This window comes from Oenanthe melanoleuca, chromosome 28 (assembly GCF_029582105.1).
Source record: "Oenanthe melanoleuca isolate GR-GAL-2019-014 chromosome 28, OMel1.0, whole genome shotgun sequence".
Classification (NCBI taxonomy): Eukaryota; Metazoa; Chordata; class Aves; order Passeriformes; family Muscicapidae; genus Oenanthe; species Oenanthe melanoleuca.
In genome coordinates, this window is record NC_079361.1 from 564,719 (window position 1) to 587,463 (window position 22,745).

At 54.8% G+C, this 22,745-nt stretch overlaps 1 protein-coding gene and 1 long non-coding RNA gene across 2 annotated transcripts; one reads left to right on the plus strand and one right to left on the minus strand.

Moving 5' to 3' along the window:
- Positions 1 to 2,040: 2,040 nt before the first annotated feature.
- Positions 2,041 to 10,683, minus strand: ANGPTL4 (angiopoietin like 4). The gene is made up of 7 exons (XM_056512453.1): positions 10,159 to 10,683; positions 9,717 to 9,827; positions 9,094 to 9,220; positions 4,863 to 4,976; positions 4,685 to 4,780; positions 4,115 to 4,390; positions 2,041 to 3,574 (listed from the first exon to the last, which is right to left on the minus strand). The coding sequence occupies exons 1-7, from the start codon at positions 10,672 to 10,674 to the stop codon at positions 3,393 to 3,395; spliced, it is 1,422 nt and encodes a 473-aa protein (XP_056368428.1). The 5' UTR covers positions 10,675 to 10,683; the 3' UTR covers positions 2,041 to 3,392.
- A 7,952-nt stretch (positions 10,684 to 18,635) lies between these two features.
- On the plus strand, positions 18,636 to 19,654 carry LOC130264369 (uncharacterized). Its single transcript, XR_008842459.1, has 3 exons — positions 18,636 to 18,680; positions 19,325 to 19,489; positions 19,588 to 19,654. It is a non-coding gene; the product is annotated as an uncharacterized LOC130264369 (long non-coding RNA).
- The last annotated feature ends 3,091 nt before the right edge of the window (positions 19,655 to 22,745 follow it).

The following is a 22,745-nucleotide window of genomic DNA, read 5'->3' on the forward strand; positions in this document are numbered from 1 at the left end:
AGGAGCGATTTGGATTTCACTGAACAACAAAAAAGGAGCTTGAGGCTCTGCTGTCATGTCTCCTGATGGCTAGTGTTACTATTCAGAGGGAGCTCTGTGCAGCAGGCTGAACCTATCCTCACTTTTTGGGCCCACACACAAACTCTCACCAGCTCGAGATGCTGCTGCCTGATGCAGCATCTTGATAATGATGCTCTGTGAGAATCCCAGCTCAATCTGCTTCTACTGATGGCTCCAAGCTGGGCAGAGGGGCACAGCAGCTCCGTGCCACCCCTTGGAGCACAGCCCCAGCCTATCCCACCGTGCTGCTTGCCCCAAAGATCCCATCCCACCGTGTCTAGACCCTGCAGCCTTTAGTCTTATACCACCTCCACCTTCAGAAGCAACTCTTACACCAGCCCTGGGGGTCCTGAAGTCCCCCTTGGAGTGGCTCATGCCAGCAGGTACTGCTGGCACAGGAGGTCCTGCCCCTGCAGGAACCACTGCTGGTTTTGGGAGCAGCAGCAGGAACCACGGCTGCTTTTGGGAGCAGCAGCAGACCCAGCAGCAGCAGGACGCCTGTGCCCCAGCAGCGCCGAGCTGGCTCTGTCGCTGGAGGGAGCCCTGTAGCATGCTGACACGAACAGCAGCTGAAAGGGTTTTTAAAACTTTAAAAAGAGGTGGAGGATTTCAGATGAAAACATACTCAGAACTGGCTTCTGCAGAGGGCCCTTGAAGGGGCCCGAGGATGCCACATGCTCCAGTGTGGCACCCATGGCCCTGGGTGGCACTGAGACTGATGGAATGTAGAGACTTGCGCAGCAGAACAGGCAAGACTGAGACACACAGGAAAGCAGAAGCTGTGATCCCTAGGATAGGCAAGATTTAGGGCATTTAGCATTTGCTATTTGGCATTTACCAAGCCCTGGATGAAGTCTGGTAGTAGCCAGCACCATATACCAGGCACCTCCTGTAGCTCAAATGCACCGCAGGGGAGCAAACCCCAAGTCTGAAAAAAAACCCCAAAAACTGGCACTGCAGAAGAACTCCTTCACCAGCTTCTATTTGATGCACAAATCCCACCTCAGTCTCATCACTTTAGCATCCAGACTAAAATATGCACTCTAGTATCTGCTGCTGCACTCAAGGACTAAGCAAGTTTTGAATTAAGCAAAGAGAATATTAAAAATGCATTTCTGAATGCAGGAGTGAGCACAGAGCTGACTATAATGGGTTGTTTGCACAGATATGCTTGGAGCTATCATTAACCCTGGGATTTCCCCATGGAAGCAGGACAGATGTGGGAGCTGGGGCCACATTTAGGTACATCAGCTATTTTTAGAGCTGCTCAGGGGACTAGATCAGTCACAACTCTTCTCTCTGCAATGAGCTTTCCCTCTTCCTTCCTTAACCAGCCCAGAGAAGCACTTATAATTTTCTCCAGCTCTAGTATATTGGAGATGGAGAAAAACCATAGATGGGATTGGAAACACTGCTGGAATTTGCTCCCATCACCTTAAAGACCCCAGCTCATTTCATTCTTGCATCAATAATCACCCCTATAGAAGTTACAATAAATGCTTTTGAGGACGATTACACACATGTGGTATAAGCAGCTAAAAGGTTACTATTTAGTGGGGCTTGCCCTGATCAGCTGACTTTGTTGGGCCTGGATCATCCAGACCTCACCCTCTGCTCATTTTCAAGGAGCTGGCACAAGCTTTTCCAGCAACCTTCAAGGACTATCCCCTTCATCCAAAGGTCTGCCATCAGGGAATAAGAAAAGCCAAGACATCAGCACTTAAACTTGCTGTCCCACAGCCTAATTTCCAGGAAGAAAAGAAACTTAGGAGCTCATAAACTTCAAGCAGACTAAAACCTGCTGCTGGGCCCTATAGCAGCAATTTATCTCAAAGCTCCATAAGGCTACATGAACATGGAGGCCAGATGGGAGCAGAGCTCAGGTCACACTTCTAATACAGAAAGTTTATAAGTGCAGAGTCCTCACAATGCTCCCACACACCTGCCACAGGTAAACCATCAGGAAAATAATCCAGGCAGGACATTTAAAGGCTTGTTTTTATTAAAAGACATCTTCAGAAAAGATATTTTAGTACAAAAAAAGTTTAAAATACACAAACTACACTTGCTTTCCTTTTCAGCATCAACATTTATAAATTACACCACATTGTTATTAACACAGCATTTAAATATGAGAACAAATAGAAACAGGGAATTCATCAACAAGGTCCAACATCCTAGGAACAACTATGTACAGTATTTAGCAGCTAGGAGCTCTAGCACAGTAGTCAATATGACTTCATTAGGGCAGGATGCTTGGGAAGCCCCAAGACTGCAGCTTGACGTGTGAGTTTTCAGGGACCAGTTTTGGTCACCTCTCCCCAGACACCCACCCCAAAGGCAGAGGTGATGCCACATATCATGGTACACACCTGATCAAGTGTGCCTCTGTGGCTTTTGCAAAGAAACCCTGCTGTCTTCTGTTGTAGTACTGGGACACAAGTGGGTCAGGTCCAGTCACTCTGCAAAGCACAAGGTGTCTGGTGGAAGAAGGCAGCTCCTCTTTCTGGGGGGCTGACAGTGACACAGGGCTGGTCCCACCCAGGGACAATCCCTGCTCTGTATCTGTGTTGTCCCATGGCTCGTCCTACCCACTCCCAGCAGCACTGGCAGGCTCCAGACACAGCTGCCCAGAACCCGGCCCCTCAGGCAACCAGCTGCAGGATCTCACCCATCAACCTCAGAGCTGGAAGCAGTTTTCCCAGCTCCCAGCAAATTCCAGCATAGCCAGAAATACAGGTCTTGAAAGGGAAGGCAAGTGAGGTCCCCTTCTGCACAGGTCACCCTCAGCCCCACCACCAAGCCCTGTACCTGAGGGGACAGGGGCTGCACAGATGGAGCTGCCTGAGGCTCACTGTCCTCAGCCCCACACAGGAAGGAGGTTCCACGGGCTCTCACAGGAGGGCATGTGAGACATCATTTTGGAACAACAGTGAAAGATGGGACATAGCAAGGCTCCAAACCCAAACTGTGGTCCAGAGCAGCGAGACACTTCACATGCCCTACCTGCTCCAGGCCCAGCTCATCAACAGTACAGAAGTGTTAAGACAGGATAGAAAGCACCAGACAATTTGAACTTCCCACAGCAGCACATGGCAGGGAAGAAGATCCCTGTGCATGCCCTGGAGGTGGATCTCCCTCCTGGGGCTCCTATTCAGGTTTGGGAGCTCCCATCTGGGGGTTTTGGAAATGTGGAGCTGTTTTACTTTTAGCGAGGAGCAGTGTTGTGTCTCTAAAGGGCTTCTAACCAAGGAAGGGGAGGTTGTTTTCTGTAAACACCGAGTAATGGAGCTCAGGTCCATGCTCCACAAAGAAAGTCTCAAGTAGCAACTTCAGGGCTCTGCTTCCAGTGCTGCAGGTTGGATTTTCATGATGGTTGACTTCAGGGGGTAGTACCTGCCCTTCCATGTCTTCCAGAAGATGCCCTGCTTGCGCTCATGCCTCTGCCGGGGGATGGAGCGGAAGTACTTCCCATTGAGGTTGGCATGGCCACAGGTGCTGAACCACCAGCCACCTACAAGGCAACAAGAGACAATTTTAACTCAGAAATTCCAGACAGGAATAATCCAGGTTCGAGGCAGCTGGTGCACCTATTTCCCCCACTCTTACAGAGCTTCAGGATCCCACAAGACCACCTCATGTACAGTCAAGGACTTCCTTGTGCACTGGGGAGCCTTTCACAGATCCTGCATGATTTCAGGCTGCATCTGCATATCCAGGCTGCCCCCCTCCTTGTGTGAAAATTCCCCTCCAACCTTTCAGCAGCCAGGGAGGCATCTGCCCTGCTTGAAAAGGTTCAAAGTGAAGTGGCAGACAGCAAAGTTGTTATGAAGGCAGATGCTTGGGCCAACACCTGAATCATGAACCCTGCCCTCAGCTTCACCCTCCCTCTTGGCTTCCTGCACAGCTCCTCCCAAAGAAGCAGCTGTCCCAGGGAAGCAGAGGACAAGAGAGGTTCAACAGCAAAGGGGTCTAGTGCCACAGGGTGTGTGTGCCACCACAGACAGAGCTGAAAGAGAAGTGCACATACTAGGGTAGAAGACCTCAGACTGACCTGAGAGGTGTTTGGCACAGTTTGTGTCAGCTTTAAGGTCATGGTCACGATCCCGAGTGGAGAAGGGCAGCTGCCTGAATTCCCCAATGGCATTTTCCAGCTCTCCAGACAGAGGCCCCACCAGGCTGAGTGTGTAGGCTGTGCTCTCACCACCAAGACTGAAGACAAACTGAATCACCTGGGAATTCCCCTCCCAGTCTTCCAGCTCAATCAGGAGATTGTATTTTCCCTCTTGGACAAGGTGATGTATCTTCTCCAGGCCCAGCCAGAAGTCACCTGAAATAAGATTCATGATATTGGCTGCAGGGACACAAACATGTCATGAAAAGCAGAGATGTCAGCAAGCTCCAGAGACAAATGGGGACAAACTAGGACACTGCAGCATTTGAATCAATGTCTGGCATCTCCAGGACATCAGGGAGATCAAGGACCCCTGCTCTGCAAGCAGTGTCCCCCTGCTTTAGCCCATGTCTGTGAGCCAGCACAGAGAGTTCCAGAGGCCAGCAAGGGCAATAACTTTTGCTAAGTTATTATCCCACAGTTAGAACATAGACACCATCATCCACCTACCACGAAGGTCTCCAAAGCCATTCTTGTAGGCATCCCAGAGCTGGTCAAAGTCCACAGAGCCATCCATGCGCCTCTGGATCACTGTCCAGCCACCCTCTGTGGAAGGGAAAGCAGTCACTTGGGGCTACCATGTACAAGGGCACCCTGCCACGTGCTGCAGGACACTGCACAGCCTTACCTGCAGTCATGTCACAGTACACTTTGAAGGGCTGAGATCCTGCAGGCTGCACCTGGAAAACGCCACTGCTGTGCTGCCCAGCCAGGAAGAGCTGGTGGCAACCCTCTGGGAGCTCTGCAGGGAAAGGAAACAGCAATTGAGGAGATGGCCACAAACCCCACTGCCTCAGCAGGTGGCTCCTACCATGGCCCCAGCAGCTCTGACCACAAGCCAGCTCTGGACACATGCTGGGGACATTGGCCCCTGACTTCAGCATCTTTAAACCCTGTGACCCCACATCTTTCATTCAAACAGAGCTCCTTGGGCTTCCACCCAAGGCAGAAGCCAGGCAGGAGTGACCTCAGCTGGAGACCAGGGCTCCCCATTGAGGAGGGACAGAGGAGCTTTCCAGGTCCCTCTACACCCACAGAAAGGAACGGCCCACCTGGGGTGGGGCAATGTCAGGGCCAAGCATCCCTATCCCACATGAGGCTGAGGCAGGGTCAAGGAGCCTCAGGGGCAGAAAAAAAGACAAAGTCCTGACATGAGGAAGGTGGCTGAGCATCCAGCATATGACCTCTTTCTCCCAGCAACTGTGGTGGCACCAGCCAGACATCCTGCTGGCAACCTGCCACCAGCAGGCACAGTGCCAGGCTGGGATGACCCTTTTTCCAAGAAATATGACTGAGGCAAGGGGGAGGTGGGGGTGTGGACTCTGGGAGCCCTAGCTCATTGAAGGAGTGGATTGCCCAGGGTGAAGCCACACCCTGCCTCATCCCTCTCCATCCCCAGGGGCTCCCACTGCTCCTTCTGCCCCGCAGGGACTTTGCCCAGAGCTGCCAGCAAAGCACCATTTCAACAGCACTGATAAAAGTCCATCCAGGAAGAACCACCCACAGCACTTGGGAGATACCAAAAAAGGCTGCAGGGGGATGTGCAGCCACTCCAGCCCCAGGCTGCCACACAGTCAAGGGGCTCTTTGTCAGCAGGGACAGGTGCCCCAATCACCCCCAGACAAAGGGGGCCTGTTCTCCCCAAGCCAGGGCGGATGGCTTGTAGCTCTGGCTACCCTGGCTCACAGCTGCTGCCAGCATGACCCTGAGACAGACAAGAAACCTCGAGACAAGCCCTGGGCTGTGCTGAGGTGCTGGCCGTGGGGGTTCCCTTGCACTAGCTGCCCCAGGGTCAGGGCTGACACCATGATCCAGAGCAGCAGGAGGGAGAAGGGCTTCCTCCAACAGCCAAGGGCTTTCTGGGGGCAGATGGAGGGGGGGAAAAAGGGTCTTTGAGCTGCCAAGAGCAGAAGCAGCTCCTGCAGAACGACCTCACTGGCTGCTGGGGAACCTTGACACTGCACTGGGGTGAAGAGCAGAGCCCCAGTTGGAGGAAAGGTCGGGGGTATGCAGGGGACAGAAATATGACACCTGCCATCACCTTTCACCCATTTCCAACAGATTTCTCCCTTCGCCTCTCCCTCCCCCCACAGAATTTCGTTTCCTCGGCAGGGGCAGCCCCTCTCCCACAGGCAGCAGTGACATCCCCCACACCCCCAGGGCCAGGGCAGGACTGGAGCCACCACCAGTGCACCACAGGACAAGCTGTCCCCAGCCCTGCCCTGAACCCATATACAGGGATCGAGGGTATTGTGCATCAAGGATCAGAACCACACAGAGCTCCCCAGCAATGCAGGGGCTGAGTGCATCCTGACTATCCCCACTTTCTGGGAAAACGCAGGCAGAGGAGCAAACCAGGCTCACAAGGAAGCAACGTCCCAGCCACCAGCCCCTGCTCATATTGCCACGGTAGGAAGGTGCTGGGCTTGCCTCCTCTCCACTGCATCTCCCAGCATCAGCTGGATGGTGCCAGGCAGATGTTTAGTGGTCCCAGCATGCAAAACTCCATTGCTGCCTGTTTCTCATTTCTGAAGCTGCACTCGATCCCTGTTCCCCTGGTGCCACAGGGACCCTCCAGCAGCTGAACGAGATGCAGCTGCTTGAACAGCTTCTGCTCAATCTTTTTTGTTTGATGAGCATGCTTGTTAGTTCCAGTTCATGTTGCACATCCGAACGGCACCAGCAGAACAAGCCCTCCTGACTGCTCCTGTGTTTTCTTTTCCCTCCCCCTTTATTTAGCCAACCAACACAACAAGGCTGATCTGCCTCAGGCTCCGTGTTCACCCAACAGGATTTCCAGCCACAACACAGGGGAGGTCACTAAGCTGGTATAAACACCCATCCTCAGGGGTGGCAGGGCATGCCTAGAGCTGCCTGCTCTGCCTCCCCCTCTCCTGCCCCAACCCAACCCCATTATTTTGGAGTCTCAGCGCCACGGGGAGAGCATGAGCAGGGCTCTACCTCTCCCCTACTCGGCAGGCTGCCAGCAAGCACAGGCTCTGCCCAAAGACATGATCCTCTTTCTGCAAGCTATTAAACCTCTCACTCTCCAGGCAGCTTCAAGCCTTCAACTTTCACATGCTTGGCCCCATGCCAGCCCTGCCCTGAAAAAATTTGTGTTTGCTGGATGCAAAAGAAAGGGTCTTTCTGTAAGGGCTGCTGGTGGAGTTCATCGCTGCTCCCCAGGGCCACGCCGGCACCAGGCTCTGCTGACAATAGCCCAGGAGCAGCCAGCACAAGCCTCCCCAGCAGTCCCCTGCTCTGAAAGCAGCCACAAGCCTCCTCAGGCACAGGGCACAGGGCCAGCCTGTGGGCTTTAAGACTTGCCAGAAAACTCACTCAACTTGATAATGAAAGGAAGCCAATTTGTTTTCTGTCAGTGATACCAGCATCAGGGATTGAGCAAGGAAAGGGGAAACTCACAGCTGGTGGGACAGAATCAGCATGTCCAGAGCTTTCCATCAGAGACAGTGCAGCACTGGAAGGTGCTGAGCTCACACAGCATCCGTGGGGGCTGCAGCTCTTGCTGCCTTCCACTATGCATCACAAACTTTTCTGTAGCCAGCAGATGCCAGAGCATCCTACAGCTGCATCAGCAAGTAGCAAAGGTCCAAACCCATCTCCCTGCACCCCACTTTCAGCATAACCCAAGAGTGGAATCGAGGGTTATACTAGGTAACCTCTAAAGGTTCCTTCCCACCCAAACTGTTCTATGACACATACGACTATAGGCAAGTCACAAAGCAGAGCTTGGAAAAAAACAGTGAAGAGAAGCTCTGAGGGAGTTTCCTGGCTCAGAAGTGCGGCTCTGAGTAAGGTTGGCCCTGCAGAGCCCCACTGGGCTGCACCCCAGGAGGAATTTGAAGCCCCACACCCCACCTCTCTTCTTGTGCATGTGAACAAGCCCTTTGTTCTGCTCACCCACCTTTCAGACTCACCAGTGACAGCTCCAGGCTCCAAACAAATTATCACGTGTTTTCCCATAACCATCCCTACATCAGGCCCTGAGCAGGAATTCCCCATGCCTCCTCATCCTGCCTAATTTCTGTTTTGCTCCTGCTGAAGATCCCTAGACAGCAGCACAGGCAGAGCCAGCACTGTGATCTACCTGGCACAGAATGACAGCAGCTGCTCCTGGCCAGCAAATCCTGCAGGGACATCAGTTCCTGGAAGGAGGCTGCAGGACACGGCACAGCTGGGGACACCTGCTCTGCAGGAGCCCCTCCAGTCCTGCTGCCAGGGCAGAAGATGCTCCAGGCAGAGCCAGGAATTGGAGATGCAGCATCCACTTGCCTGTTCCAATGCACATTTCCCAGGACTGTGAGCATCCACTGCAACTCAGCACCTTCAGCTAAGGACAGTGTGAGTTGAGACACTTGTACTTCATGCATAAAACTCTAAATATGAGCCAAGGGAGAGAGATACACAGCTCTACTCTCAGGCCAGGGCTTCCTATAACCTTCCCCTGCTTCCACAGATCCTGCCTGATCAAGTGTGAGCAGGTGAATAAGGGTTAACTCAAAAGAGCTGAGACTCTCCTCTTCTCATCCTGAACCTGCCAATCCTTTTTGACAAATACCTGTTCTCTGGCTTTGTCTGCTCCCCACTGCATTCCTAACACCAGGCAGGAAAAAGCCTCTTTAATCCTTAAATTCCTGCTGGACTAACACTGGCCCAGGAGGCAAGAATTCTGCCTGTGCTCCAGAACCCCTCACTCTGGCCATATTCCCAAGCTCTAGCTTTTAAAGCAAGTCTTACATCCTGGCTCAGGACAAATTAACCTTTTGTTTTCAAAAGGCTGCAACTGCTACAGGCTTGCTCTGGCACAGAGGAGCAGGGTGACACAAGCAGATACTCACTCTGTGTCTGCACAGGCTCCCCACTGCCATTCTGACTCTGGTTGGTGAGACTGAGGCTCTTCTTCAGGTTTATCTTCCACTTTGGAGACTGTGTTTTGTTGTGGTGTAGGGGAATTAGTAGATTGACCTTAAAAAAAAAAAAAGCACAAGTCAGAACAGTTTTATCTCAGCTTGTTTTGCACCCTGTTACTCAGAGGAGTGTGGTCAGCCACACGCCAGCCACTCCCTATGGCCAGAGCTGGGGCTAAACATGCCTAGAAACCACGAGGAACAGGAGATACCCAGTCTTGGCAAAGCTAGAAGTTATTGTGGTTTTTCACACCCATGCTAGTTAGTTTATTCAGCAGATGAATGCAAATGCCGAGCCCAGGGAGGCTGCTCCCACCCACCAGTTCCTCCGACTGCTCCATGCAAACTCTCTGGAAGCTTGCAGGTTGCTACCCTCACATCACTGATGGCACACTGCAGCACGGAGACCAGAGCTGAGGCCCCTTTGGGGTGCCCAAAGGCAGCGAGCACCAGCACAGCCACCAGAGCTGGGACAGAGGGGTGCTCACACCAGGCTGCCCATGCAGCAGCACACAGGGCCAGGCTGGGGGCTGCAGCACAGCACAGGGGCTCACCTTGCTCTGCAGGCTTTTAATCTGCAGGTTCTGCTTGTCCAGCTTGTACTGCTGCTGCTTGATTTTTTGCAGAAGCTCCTCGATCCGCAGGTTCTGAGCATCCATCAGGGACTGCGAGGGAAGAGCCAGGTGAGCCCCGTGGCCCCGGGAAGCTCTGGCTGTGCGAGACTCCCGGGAGGGCGCTCCTGGTGCGGCCAGGACCGCTCTGCTCTCCTGGGGCTGATCTCGCCCGCTGCTCCCGTTGTCCCGGGACAGCCGGCTCGGGTCCCGCACCGCTCTTTCCCGCAGCCGCTCCCGGTGTTCCCTAGCGGCTCTGGGGTCTGCCCCCCCCCCACCAACGCTCCCGGTGTCAGTATCCTGTCGGACCCTCTCTACCCCTCTCTACCCGGGCGATGCCGGTGTGCTCCATCCCCCGCTGGGTGCCGGTGTCCCCCGCGCTCACCTGCAGTGCCCCCAGGTCCCGAGCGCTCTGGTTGCCAGCCGGCCGCGCCTGCAGCGCCAGACGGACCCGGCTCTCCAGCCGCTCCAGCCGGCCCTGGATCGCGTCCTTGTCAGCCGCCACCTCCTCCAGCCGCTGGCGCAGCGCCTCGGAGAGGTTGAGCAGCTGCCGCCCGCGGCCCTCCAGCTCCCGCACGCTGCCCCGCAGCCGCTCGCCGCGCTCCTGCGCCTCCCGCGCCTGCCGCAGCAGCCGCCCCAGCGAGCTGTTGTGGGCGCTCAGCCGCCCGCCCAGCTCCCGCAGCTGGCCCTTGGTGCGCTCCACGTGCTCCTTCAGGCCGTGCCCCAGCTGCAGCAGCCCGTGGGCCAGCACGTTCACCTCGTCCCAGGAGGCGAACTGCGCCCGGCGCTCCCGCGCGGCTCCCGCCGCCGCCCGCCGCTCGGTGCCGGCTCCCGGTGCGGGCGCGGGGGCCGCCGCCAGCCCCGCCGCGCACAGCAGCAGCGCCGCGCTGCTCAGCCGCATCCTGCCCGCCCGCTCCCTGCCAGCGCCGCCGCCCTGCTTTTATGGCCCCGCGGTGGGGAGGGCCCCGCACGGCCCCACCCCGCCCACGGCCCCGCCGCTTTGTTCGCCCTCCCCGGCGGCCGCGGCTCAGGCTCCGTATCCGCCGCCCGCGCCCGGGGCAGCCCGGGGCTGGCTTAAGCCCTGCCTGCCCCAGTCCTCATCTCTGTCCCCATCCTTGCCTCTGTCCCCATTCCTCTTTCCATTCCTGTCCTTGTCCTCATCCCCATTCCAATCCGTACCCTATGCCTATCCCCATCCCTGTTCCCATCCCTGTCCCCATGCCCATCCCCATAGCTGTTCTCATCCCTGTCCCCATGCCCATCCCTATCCCATCCCTGGTGACTGTCCTGCCCCTCATCCTGCACTGGGGACCCTGATCTGCACCAGGCCCTGACACATGGTCCCCGGTGGGTGCACCCGTGTCACCTTCTGAGGCCGTGCCCATCTGGGACCCGCTGGCCCCGAGTCAGGAGCACCCTGTGGCACAGGACTCTGCTGGGGGCCCTAGCCTGGCTCAGGTGGGTGCTGCCAGCCCTGGGGAGGAGATATGCTTAGGGTTAGTTCCTCTGTACACCTGAGGGAAGCAGAACGTTCACTCCTCTAAACATTCCTGGTCTCCAAGAGCAACAAGGATGGATAGATCCATCTCTCACTACCCTCCCCTGACAGATTTCAATCACCTCCTTGTGAAAATTGTGCATCTTATTTTATTTGCCAATATCTTGGACCCTGGTTTCTGGCTCTTCCTTCTCGTTCTGTCTTTTTCTGCTGGCTTAAAGGTATTTTCGAGTCTCTGTGTTTTGTCTCCATGAAGGAATTCACACACCGGGATGGAGCTGCTGTCGGCTCTGTTCGGATTGGAGCAGATGGAGCCCTTCTGCTCCCTCCCCATGGGGCGCTTCCTCCTGCTGCCCCAGCACTCCGTTCCTGGAGCAAGGAACTGCCTCTCCTCCCGCTCTGGGGTTTGGAGCCAAATCCCTGCTTCCCACCACGCACTGGCTCTGGTTGAGCCCCCTGGGAGCAGGGCTGCAGCTCCCTGGCTCCAGGGACGAGCTCCTCTGCTCAAACCCACAGCAGTTCTGCCTCCATCCCACCACTGCCACTCAGAGCCCTGCAGCTCTGGCATGGCCCCAGGCAAAAAGACTTTTCATCTTGTCCAAAAATGCCTGGCTGAAGGGTTTCTCTTTCCAGGAGTCCCCATGCTATCTCCAAGTACTTCCCAGGTTGATGGTGTCCAAAGGGTGAGTGAAAGGCCTCAGAGAATGCAGCCAGCAGCAACAGCTCAGGGTGGAGTCACAGAGGTTAAAGAGGAATTTCGGAAATTCCAGCAGGCACACACTCCAGAGAGTCCCAAGCTCCCCTCCACCAGCCGCTGTTTTCACGTTTATTTCATGGTTAGAAAGAATTTTTCAAGTGAGGAAAGAGGGGAAAAAATATCCCAGGTCGGAAACACTGCAGGAGAAAAAGAAACAATAATATGACCTTCTTCTTCCAAATCTCTGTGCTTTGAGGGGGTTTCTCTGTGCTCTCCCAGACACTACTGCTAGAGAGGAGGTGGGGACATAGAGGTGGCAGTGATGGGGAGGGGGTTCATTGCCCCCCTCCAACAGCCTTCTCTGCTGGGCCTGGTGTCCCTCAAGGCTCTTTGGGTACCCCTGGCTGGCCTCTGCCCCCTCGCTCTCAGGCCATGGCCCCCCTGCCAAGGACAGATCTGCTACCATACCCACCACCCCTGAGTGCTGTAGGGGCTGCCAAAAATTCCCAGATGGAATCTGAAAAATGAAAATTCTCCTTTTCAGCTGGTATTGCTGGTTTTTGGCATCCCAGGAGGCAGTGAGCTGGCAGGAGTCAAGCTCGTGGAGCCCAAGGCTGGAGCACCCAGCACCCCAACAGCCCTCTGGACAGGAAAACACCAACCCTTGAGTCACTGGGACAAACAGGGAAGCACAATTTCATGTGTTGGCTATTGCTGTGGGTTAACAACGTCAGGCAAAACGAATGCTGGGTGAGCTCTGCTCCCTGCCCACCATTACCCAACACTGGAGCTTGTCCAGGGGAACGACAGGGTTACTCTGGGTGCTGCAGCAGACGTGTTACCACCGGTTATTTTCTGCAGTGGCAAGAGAGAGGGAATGTGAGAAGCCAAGGCCTGCTGAGAAGCTGCATGATTTATGCGTTTTCCTTTGGCTGCGTTTTCCTTTGGCTGCGTTTTCCTTTGGCTGTGTTTTCCTATTGCAACTTCTCGAATTTGCCCTGAGAAATACAAATTTTTAAGGTACACAAATACAAAGCCCTCAGAGGCCATGAGCTGCCTCAGGCTAGGAATGACCACAGGCTGATGGGAAGGTTCTCTCCACAGAGACAGATGCAGTTGAAATGGAGCTTAAAATGGCCTGGCCAGCAGAATGTGAGCTCCTGGGGCATTTCTCCATGCCCTGCTTTGTCCTGTGTGAAAAAGGGCTATGGTCAAAAGTCTGTAGGGTCCCAACTGCCCAGCTTGGCTTGGGGCCAGGGAAGGATTGAGGTTTGGTCCCAGGGGATGAAGAGGCCTGTCCCCTGTGCAGGTCTCCAGGAGGGACCTATGAGGACACTGCCCCAGACCAGAGGCCTTGGGACCCAGAGCAGCACAGGGACCAGCAGGGCACAACAATGGCTCTCAGGGCTCTCTGTGGGTGCCTGGGGTCAGCCCTTGGGCAGGGAACAGCAAACTCCAGAGGAAGTTATTTTCTGTGGAAGTTGTTTTCTGGGGAGCTTCTCTCAGGAATCAAGGGATGCTCCCAACCCCATTCTCCAATACCTATCCTTATCGCTATCACTATATCCATCCCTATCCCTTCTTCCCTTCAGTGCCACCTGCCCAGACACCCAGGAAGGGCAGTATCACCAGCACACATCACAAGTAGCTCCTTCAAACAGCCCCCACGTGCATGGTGGCACATCCCCCGTCCTCATCCCTACCCTGCTGCTGTCCCATGCACGACAGCCTGTGAGCGGGTGGGCTGTGGGGACTGTCTTTGTTCCCTGCCTCCCCAGGCTGACCTGGCAGGTCACTGTGTGAAAGTTCAGCCTGGTCTGAACTCACACGAATTCCTGCAGCTGCTCAGCCCCAGGCTCACGTCACCGGGAGGATTGGTTGGATGATTTATAGGAAGGTTACTCACAGCCTTGCTTTGTTGTTAGAAATTGCAAACGTAAGGGAGACTCCAGTAAGAGGGAATAGGACATGTGAAATACATCATCACAGCTTCAAGGATAAATTTAGGTTTTCCAGAGGAGCATAATTCTGATTCAGCAGAGGACGGGAAAAATCCAGCACAGATTTCCTAGAGGCCCCGTGCACAGCAGCACGTCCCACCCAGACAGGCACTGGCAGCATTCCCGGACACAGGGGGTACCCCTCAGTCTCTGCTCACACCTGGTGCTGCAGGCATTCATCCATTGCCACCCTGCTCTGGCTAGACTCCCACCCCTGAGGTCACCTCTTCCTGCTCTTCCCAAGCAAGTTTGCTGGCTCAAGCTTTGTCACTCCCCATTCTGGAGAAGGGCCATGCAGCTCCTGCCACCTGCCCAGCTTGGTTGTACCCCAACCCTCACTGCCCCAAGGGCACAGCAGGGTGGCACAGCCTGCCAGAGCATAGCCTCATCCTTTCCCAGGGCTGGGGACACCCCCTCACCCTGTCAGAAGATACCCAAACTTCTGCTCTTGGCTGATCCTTGAGCAGAAATTAATTTCCTAGCAGAATCAGTCAGAAAGATGGAAAATTTGCCACAGCCATCCACCCTAGTGAGAAGCAGCTCCATAGGGAGCTCAGCCATGTCACTGTGCTCCATTCCCACCCTTTTCTCCTCTGGCTTTCCCTGCCAGCACAGGGCAGCCCTGGGTAGCACTGGCAGACCAAGTAGGGCAAGATGTTGTTACCCAGGCTGCTCTATCTGCTGAGGTCTCCAGAGGATGGGTGAGGGTTGCAGCCACCCTGGGGTCCCTCTCACCTGGGGAAGGCCCTGGGACCCATTAGCCCAGAGCAGGGAGGCCCATTTTCACGTTTTAAAAGCTGACATAAAAGGCCAGCAATGCTCTTGTTCCAAGCAGTCTCCTTATTTTCCTGGGGAGCCTGGATGAATGTTATGCAAGTCTTCCCTTTATTCTTCCTGCCATCCTGGGCTCTGTGGGGAGCACTGGGGTTACTGTGCAGAAGGTCACACATGCCAGAAGGCAGGAAACCAGAGGGCTTGGGGTAATGTGGGAGGCTTTGCAGCCAGAGAAATCCGACCCTTATTTTTTACAGCCATCTCTTGGTTTAACCAACATGCATTTCACATTAGGGCTCTGGCTAGCTGAGCTTGCAGCTGAGGGCCCAGGGAGCTCCAGGTTCCTGGGATGAGGCTGGCTCTTAGCATGCTCAGTCTGCTCATAAGCCCGTGTAGGAAGGGCTGGACCACAGTGACCAGGACTGGGCTCTGCTCTCCTTGTGAGACAATGCCTTCTATTTTATCAGCAGCCTTTGGCTAGTGACAGACAATGGATTTAGCAGAGCCTTTGGTGGGCATGAGGGTAATAGGGGACTTCTCCAGTATTTTCTGAACATCCTTTCATTTTATTCTGTTTCTGAAAGGAGATGCCCAGAGCCACTGGAAGGAGGGAGCTGCTGTGGCAAGTACAAGCAAAGCCCACAGAGCTCATCCACAGCCCTTTTGACACTCCTGGACACTCGTCTCCTTCCCTGTGATGGGACAGAGACAGCTCTGGCACTGCTTGGCATTTATCAGCCAGCATCTGCTGGTGGCCATGACCCCTCTGTCCTGCTGGCACAGCCCCTCACAGGCTGGATCTCCTGACACAACACAAACCCTTTTTTTGGCTGCGCTGTGTGAAAAACCTCCAGGTCACTTCTGCTGCCCAGGAAAGTTTGTAGCTGCCGCAGGACATGCAGGATGGGTGTCCACAAGAGCCCCTGGGGACATGGCCTCCTGTCCAACACTGTGCTGGGTGAGTGCTGGGGAAGGGAAGAGCTGTGTGGCCTCACCCACAGGCAGCAGCAGCCACATCCACGAGGGCTCTGCTAGGTCTCTGCCTGTCCCCGTGGGGCTACAGCTGCTTCTCCTCCTGGGAAGAGACTTGCAGGAAAGTGCAGCAGAGCTTTATGAGAGAGATGGACAAGGGGCACATTCCTCATGCAGCAGCAAAGAGAGAAACGCCAATTTGAGGCACCATCCTGAAAACCCCAGCTGGGGTTTTCCCACTTCCCACCCGTGTGCCTGCTTGGTTTGTGACGGTGACAATGTGGTGCTTGGGCTCCTCATCTGGCTGTGCTCAGGTGGCAGAGGCAGAGCCAAGCCTCCAGGGACCAGTGAGGAGCAGGGATGGCTCTGCAGCCCAGCCAGCTGCATCCGAACTGTGCTCAGCTACAAGGGCGTCCAGGAAGGAATACCAGCCTCGGGCTGCGTCTGCAAAGTCGGGATATTTCCTGCTGTGAAGGTAAAGGGAAGGATCTGCAGGGTGGGGACCAAAAAAAAAGTGATGAAACAAGGCTTTGTCTGTTGCATACATTTTCCAAAGGGAAATAGATCTTAACCTTTAGTCAAGATTTTCTTGCATTTTCATGCTCAGATTCTGCATTTTTCTAGATTTTTACACCTACCTCACAGGACATATGGACTTTGGGAGGTGAAAAAAACCTGTGAAAACTTGAAAAGAAACAGAAGATAATGCCCCAAAGCATCAAGAACCCCAGCAGCCCCTTTCCCACCCCCCCTCTGGTAAAACACTAGCGGTGGCTGGGGAAGCTCCAGATCTCCAGCAGGGCTGGGAGAGAAGAGCTGGCCCCATTTCCAGCCATGGTTCTTACCCTGCTCTGACAGGGACTTTGGCTGATTCTTAGTTTCCTAAACTGAGTATTTTGCTGCCCACAGGGTGGATCTGAGCTCTCCCAGAAGAGCAGCATTGTCCCTGCTGCAGGGCTTGGCTCCCCAAGTGGAGGCTGCCCAGCACTCACAGGTACTTCCCCCGAGGCATCCCACACCCAAAATCCATCCCTGAAGTACATCCTCTGGGGTATCCCACACCCAGAATCCATCACCCAGCACTGAAATACATCCCCTGGGGCATCCTACCCCCGCCCCCAAACCTACCACCCCAGCAACAGCACCCAGAGATACCTCACTGGGGCATCCCACACTGGAGCCCAGTACCCAGCACTCACAGCCCCTCTGCAGGGGCATCTTACCCCAGCTTTCCTCATCCTCAGGGCAGAGAGGTGCATGTGCTCTGCAGGGGTTCGGCTGAGACAGGGCAGCACCTGTTTGTTTGAGTTTCTTAAAAACACAAAGGCTGTGGGGTTTCTACATAGCAGACAGGTGTTTCCATTCCCAGGACTTTGCTTGGCACTGTAAGAAACCTGATTCAGGCCATGTCTGTGCCTGAGCTTTGACCCTGGATGCTGCTGCTGGACCACCTCCCATGCCCTCAGGAGGTGCTCAGCTTTGACATCTGGTGATCCTCCACGCAAGAAAATTCAAATATCTAGAGAAAAAGGTCCTGATTGACGAGAATGCAACTACACAGTCAGGGAGTCTGGAAATTGTCTCCCCCCAGAGAAAAGGCAAATTCTGAGTCCATGAAAACCCTCCCATCCAAAAAAAAGGAGTCCAAAATGGGGAGTTTCCTGTCAATCAAAGTGGTCGAGGTTTCCATGATCATGAGCTGGCAGTGATCACCTGAGACCATGGAGTATCATGGCCCCTCCATTCCAGCTGAAAAGTAGGGTTTGTGTTAGGGAGTGTCACTTTTAATAGTGGTTTTTTGGTTCCCTCTTGCTAAATGGGCCTTTCCAAACCCACCCAGATCAGTGCCCTCGACTGGGCAGAAACTCTCTCGGGAGAAACTCTGCAGGGAGAGAAAGGTCAGGGTGCAGAGGGCTGGTCCCAGACTTCCCAGTACCCTTGCCCACCAGGTGCAAGTGGCCCCAGGCAAGTCCTCCTGGGTGTCCTTCCGTGCATTCCTTGGTGGGGACCTGACTTTCATCCAGAGTTCCCCTGGATCAACCAGGGAAAGCCCACCAGCAGTTTTTGGTGCATGCTCCTTCTCCAGGAGCATCCTGTCACCAGCCTCTCCTGGGGCTCTGCAGAAAATGTGAATATCACCAGAAGTGCACAGTGGCAGCAGGGCTGGACCTTCCTGTGGCTCAGGGCTGCCCTCAGCAGCGAGTTGGGGCAGTTCATGGTTGTGCCAGCGGCTGTGGCATCACCAGCAGCAGGCTCAGCCCTCATGGCTGTCCCCCAGCCCTGGGGGTTCCCTGGAGGAGCCCCAGGCACACCTGGGTGCAGACCCCAGCTGCTCCCAGCCCTGGTGACACATGGCAAACCCCGCAGGTCCGGGAGCCGATGGCTCTCGCCGCTTTCCATTCGATCCTGACTTTCACTGGGATGCTGATGACTTTCTGGGGAAGAGCCTCTCCATAGCCTCAGGGCTCTGGTGAAACCCAGCTGTGCAGCCAGTCCAGGCAGTGCTCGTTTACACAACCACATCCTGTGAATGTTTGTGAATGTTTGCAACCCCCACTCACAGCTCCTTGGGATGATTTTGTGGGACATCAGCAGAATCAGGTAGGAGGGACACTGTTCTCCTGGCTTCTTCCCCAGGATGGTTTCTTCCTCTCTCCCAAACCTTTCTAACGCCCTGAGCTGGTGTGAGGGATGCAGCTCTGCCTGGCTCTGCATCTCCTTTATCCTTGGACTTCAGGACATGTAGCAAAAATAGCTGTCAGAAAGGGGAAAGCGACCTTTGCCATTTGAATAACTGTTTGCTGTGTCAGCACAGGCAAAATGTGTTTGAGGATTTTGTGCAAAGTTTCAGCGGCTCTGAGCCAGGACCAGAAGATTTTCACCTCTCTGTTTGCAGCCATGAATTACCCCGAGAATGTTGGCCTGCTCAGGAAGGCATTTGGGAGAGGAGGTGCCTTCCAGGGAGGGTGAGTGCTGCCTGTAGGATTCCCTGAGTGTCTCCACTGTCTTAGGGGAGCCAGAAACGCTCTGTTGACCCACCATAGAATGGGAAGGGAAAGGCCACAGCGATGGGAGAGGATAGAATGGGATGGAATGAATGGAAGGGGTATGCTTCAGGAATGGGATGGGAAGACAAAGGCTGCAGGCATGGAATGGGAAAGGCTGCAGGACTGGGAATGGGCTCAGGAATGCCACAGGTGTTTGGGATTCAGTACCAAATCCTCACCCCATGATAGTCTTTTGAACACACAAAACCAAAAGCTGCAAACCTGTCCCACTGCCTTGTTTGTTCAGTCAAAGGGCTCAATATCCTCTGCCATGGGGAACAAATGGGTCTGCTGGGGAGCTGAGAGCCTGTGTGGGGGCCCAGAGAGCCAGGGACAAGGCAGCTGAGCTGGAGCTCCAGGTCTAGGAGGCCCTGGGTACCCTCAGAGTGCTGTGGCTGAGGCTCAGACCAGGGAGAGCCACGTGCTGCCCATGGCGACTGAGCACACACCTGCCCCTGTGGCCTTTCTGCCCAGCTTGGCAAACCCAACCCAGAGAGTGAAATTAGTAGCAATTAAAAATTAAGCTTGGCTCAGACTCAAATCAAACTTTCCACCAATTTTAGCTGCTTGTTGCTTTGGAGACAGCATGCACTGGAGTTCAGCTGGTGACGCAACGCAGAGGGGATTTCTGCTTGTGTGGGGCTCTGGGCCAGCAAAAGACATGAGGGCTGCCAGTGGCTGGAGCAGAACAAGCTGAGGTTGGAACCAAAGTACCAAACCAAAGAGAGGTTGGTACACCTCTACAGCACCTGATGTCTGCTTTGAAAATTTGAATATTTCTGCTTTTTGATTAATTCTTGATTCATTAATTCTTATCCTCTTCCAGAGGCAAAAAGGACCTTTAGAGCCAAGGAGAGAAACAAGATATTGATTAAATCTTCCAGCAAAGACCCCCATGACCCTCCAGTGAAGGAGGGATTCCCAGGGTACCCACAGAGCCTTTGATGCAGTGTGGGGTTGGGCTGGGGGCAGGTGTGGTGGGCTGGGTTTGATGGCCAGGGTGTCACCCTGGCAGTGCCTGGAGAGCTTCTACAGCCATCCTGGCCACCTCAGACACTGACTGACAGGCAGCATAGCTTGGCAGCACAGCTTGGCCCAAAGCAAACAAGGCTGGGTCAGGAGCAAGGACAGCGGATGGCAGCGATGCTGAGCGGGGGCACCTCCCACCAGCAGCCCCTGAGAGGGAGATGCAGCAGTGATGGGCCCCTCAGCAGCACCAGTGGGTGCCCACTGGCAGCAGCCCTGCAGCAAACCCATCACTGCCTTCACTGTTGTGGAAAAGAAGGAAGCCTTCCCTCTGAAGGCATTTCCCAGCTGTGGGGTGTAGGCAGGGTCAAATAAGGGGATGTTACAGGGGATCTCTCACCATCCTGCAAACTGTCCCCAACTGATCTCAGGGTAACACAGTCCTGGCAGGCTCAGAGACACCCTGTCCCAGTGCCTGCTGGGACAGGTGAGAGGGTGAGCCACCAGGCCATCTGTCATCTGAGGGATACCACAGCCAAAAAGAAATGAAGTTCCCAGTCACCCACTACAGCAACATTTTAATGCAGAGAAGTGGAAGATTTCAGCTCTGCAAAGCCCACAACAGTGTCACTGTACTCTTGGATTCCACTTGGAAGGGACTTGGAGAAGGCAAGATGCTATCTTGATGGGCAGTCATCTAAGAGCCAGGGACAGCTGATGGGCTTGGGGCAGGTGGCTGAGCTGGGGCACAGCCGCTCACCCCAAACTGCCTCTGAGTGCCCCTGGTGGAGATGGGCACCAGCAGCCCTTGGGCTCAGTGGCTGGCTGGGCCTCCTTGGGCCAAGTGTCTGTGTGGGACTGAGCTGTGCCCTTGCCTGTGGCATCAGCTGGGTCACCCTGATGTGCAGCGAGTGCCTGGGCTCTCAGACAGGGCTCCAGCACTCCAGACTTCTGGAGAGGCAGCTGCCACCCCTCATTTATGTTACCTGACAATATTCCCCAGAACTGACTGAACGAATCATGCAGGGCTGTAAGAGCTCCCTAATTAACACAGTTATTATTAGCAATGTCAGGACAGGTTTGAAAAAGGCAAGTTCAGAGTCCCTGTGCCTGACAGCAAATCCCACATGACCGTGATGTCCTCCCTGTCACCTGGGAGCTCTGGCTGCATGTGGGAGCAAGGACATCCCTGGGTGCCAGGGGGTTGGATGGGCTGCACAGGCACTGGTCCAGGCATGGCAGCCTTTGCACAGGATGAGTGGGGTCATGTTGTTGCCAGTCTTTAGCCATGAGCCAAGAAACTGCTCTTGGCTCATACTCAGGCAAATCCCAAGGGAATTGGGACCTTCATTACTCAGGCCAAGACTCCTGGTGATGCCAACAGGATGTGCAGGGGTGAGAGGGTTCTGCTGGGAGCAGGGAAGTGTGCTGGCCATCCTGCAGTGCTGCCTCCTCCCAGCCCCAGATCAGCCTGGCTTCTGCCTGGAGCTGGAGGCTCCGGGGGCTCTTTGCCATATGTAGGGCAGCCCCGGGGTGCCTGCAGCAGCTTGTGCACTGCCAGAGCTCCTGCTCCCCATTGAGGGCTTGGAGAGGTGCCTAATTCATCCTTTCAGAGCAGAGATAAGATGGATTAAGGCCTGCTGAACGGTGGCCAAAAGAATCGCCATTAGGCCCTGGAGAGCTTAATCTCCACCAGACTAAAAGCAGACAGGCTGCACCCACAGCTAGCACTGTCTGCCAGGGGATAAACACCCAGTGCAGGATTTCAGGGAAACCTTTGGAGGCTGTGAAACACATCCCAAAGTGTACATGCTGTCCAGAGTGCCCAGGGCTGGGTGCTGGATCCCACACTTGCCCTGGGGGAAGTCACTCAGTGTAATGCAGTGGACTGTATTGGCCACTGGAGTCTCAGACACCTCTGTGCCATGACTCTTTCTTTCCATGAGCTCATGTCCAAGGCTCTTCCATCCTGGCAGTGTTATCTCCTCCAGATTAGCTCCCCAAAGCTGTCCTTGCCCGTGTTCTTCTCAGCTGACTCACTTTTGTTATTTCCTGTCCCTATCTCTGATTTCCTTTGTCTCCTCACACTACCATTCCCCAAGGTCCAGCTCCTCTCCAGGTACCCCTGACCTCCCTGCTGACATTTCCCAGACTCCAGGTTGATTTCGGGGTATAATGATGTACCTTTCCATGGAGCCAGAGCATGGAGGGGACAGAGTTCCCTCTCCCCTCCCATGGTGATAAACAACCTTAATTTGCCCCCATGCAGCCTGCTTGGGACACGTCCACAGCCATGTGTGGTCAGCGTTGTGCCCAGCATGACCACCACAGCTTGGTAAGGAAGTGCCAGACTGATGTCTCATCCTTGCCTGGGAAGGAGTGGTGAGACTGGCCAGGGGTTTTGGGCCTCCTTGGAAAGCCAGACCAAGCAGGCCAGTGTTTGCATTTTAGTCAAATCTTGGTGGTGAGGACACTGTACCAGGTGCCAAACACCACAAGGGATCTGCCCCCACTGGCTTTACATCACAAGCAACACCTCTCAGGACTAGAGACAGAGAGAATGGGCCCCATCAACCACACCCTGCTAGAGATCTCTGGCTATCTGGCCAATACACAGAGAGAAATTTTGGGCTCATTTTTCTGCCAGACCCCAGAAAGAAGCACTGGCAGCATGCCAAGGCAGTGCTTGTGACATCAACTTTGGGATTCATCCCACCTCTGCCCTAAAAACACTGACATCCCCAATGTCATTGTCTCTGGACTTTTGTTGACAGAAGAGGTGGCACAGGCATCCTTCTCCCACCAGCACTGTGGTTAAGTCAGGCTGTATTAAAGCACAGCCCCTAAAACCTCCAGCCACAGCCCTGAGCCCTTCCCTCCATTGCCTTGGGGTTCCCCTAACCCCCAGCTCCTCTCATACAGGTGAGAAACCCTCCAGCTCCACTGTTGTCCCCCTGCCCTCCCACCGCCCTCCTCTCCCCTTCCTGGCCTGTCCCCTGCCCTTGCACTCCCCAGGAC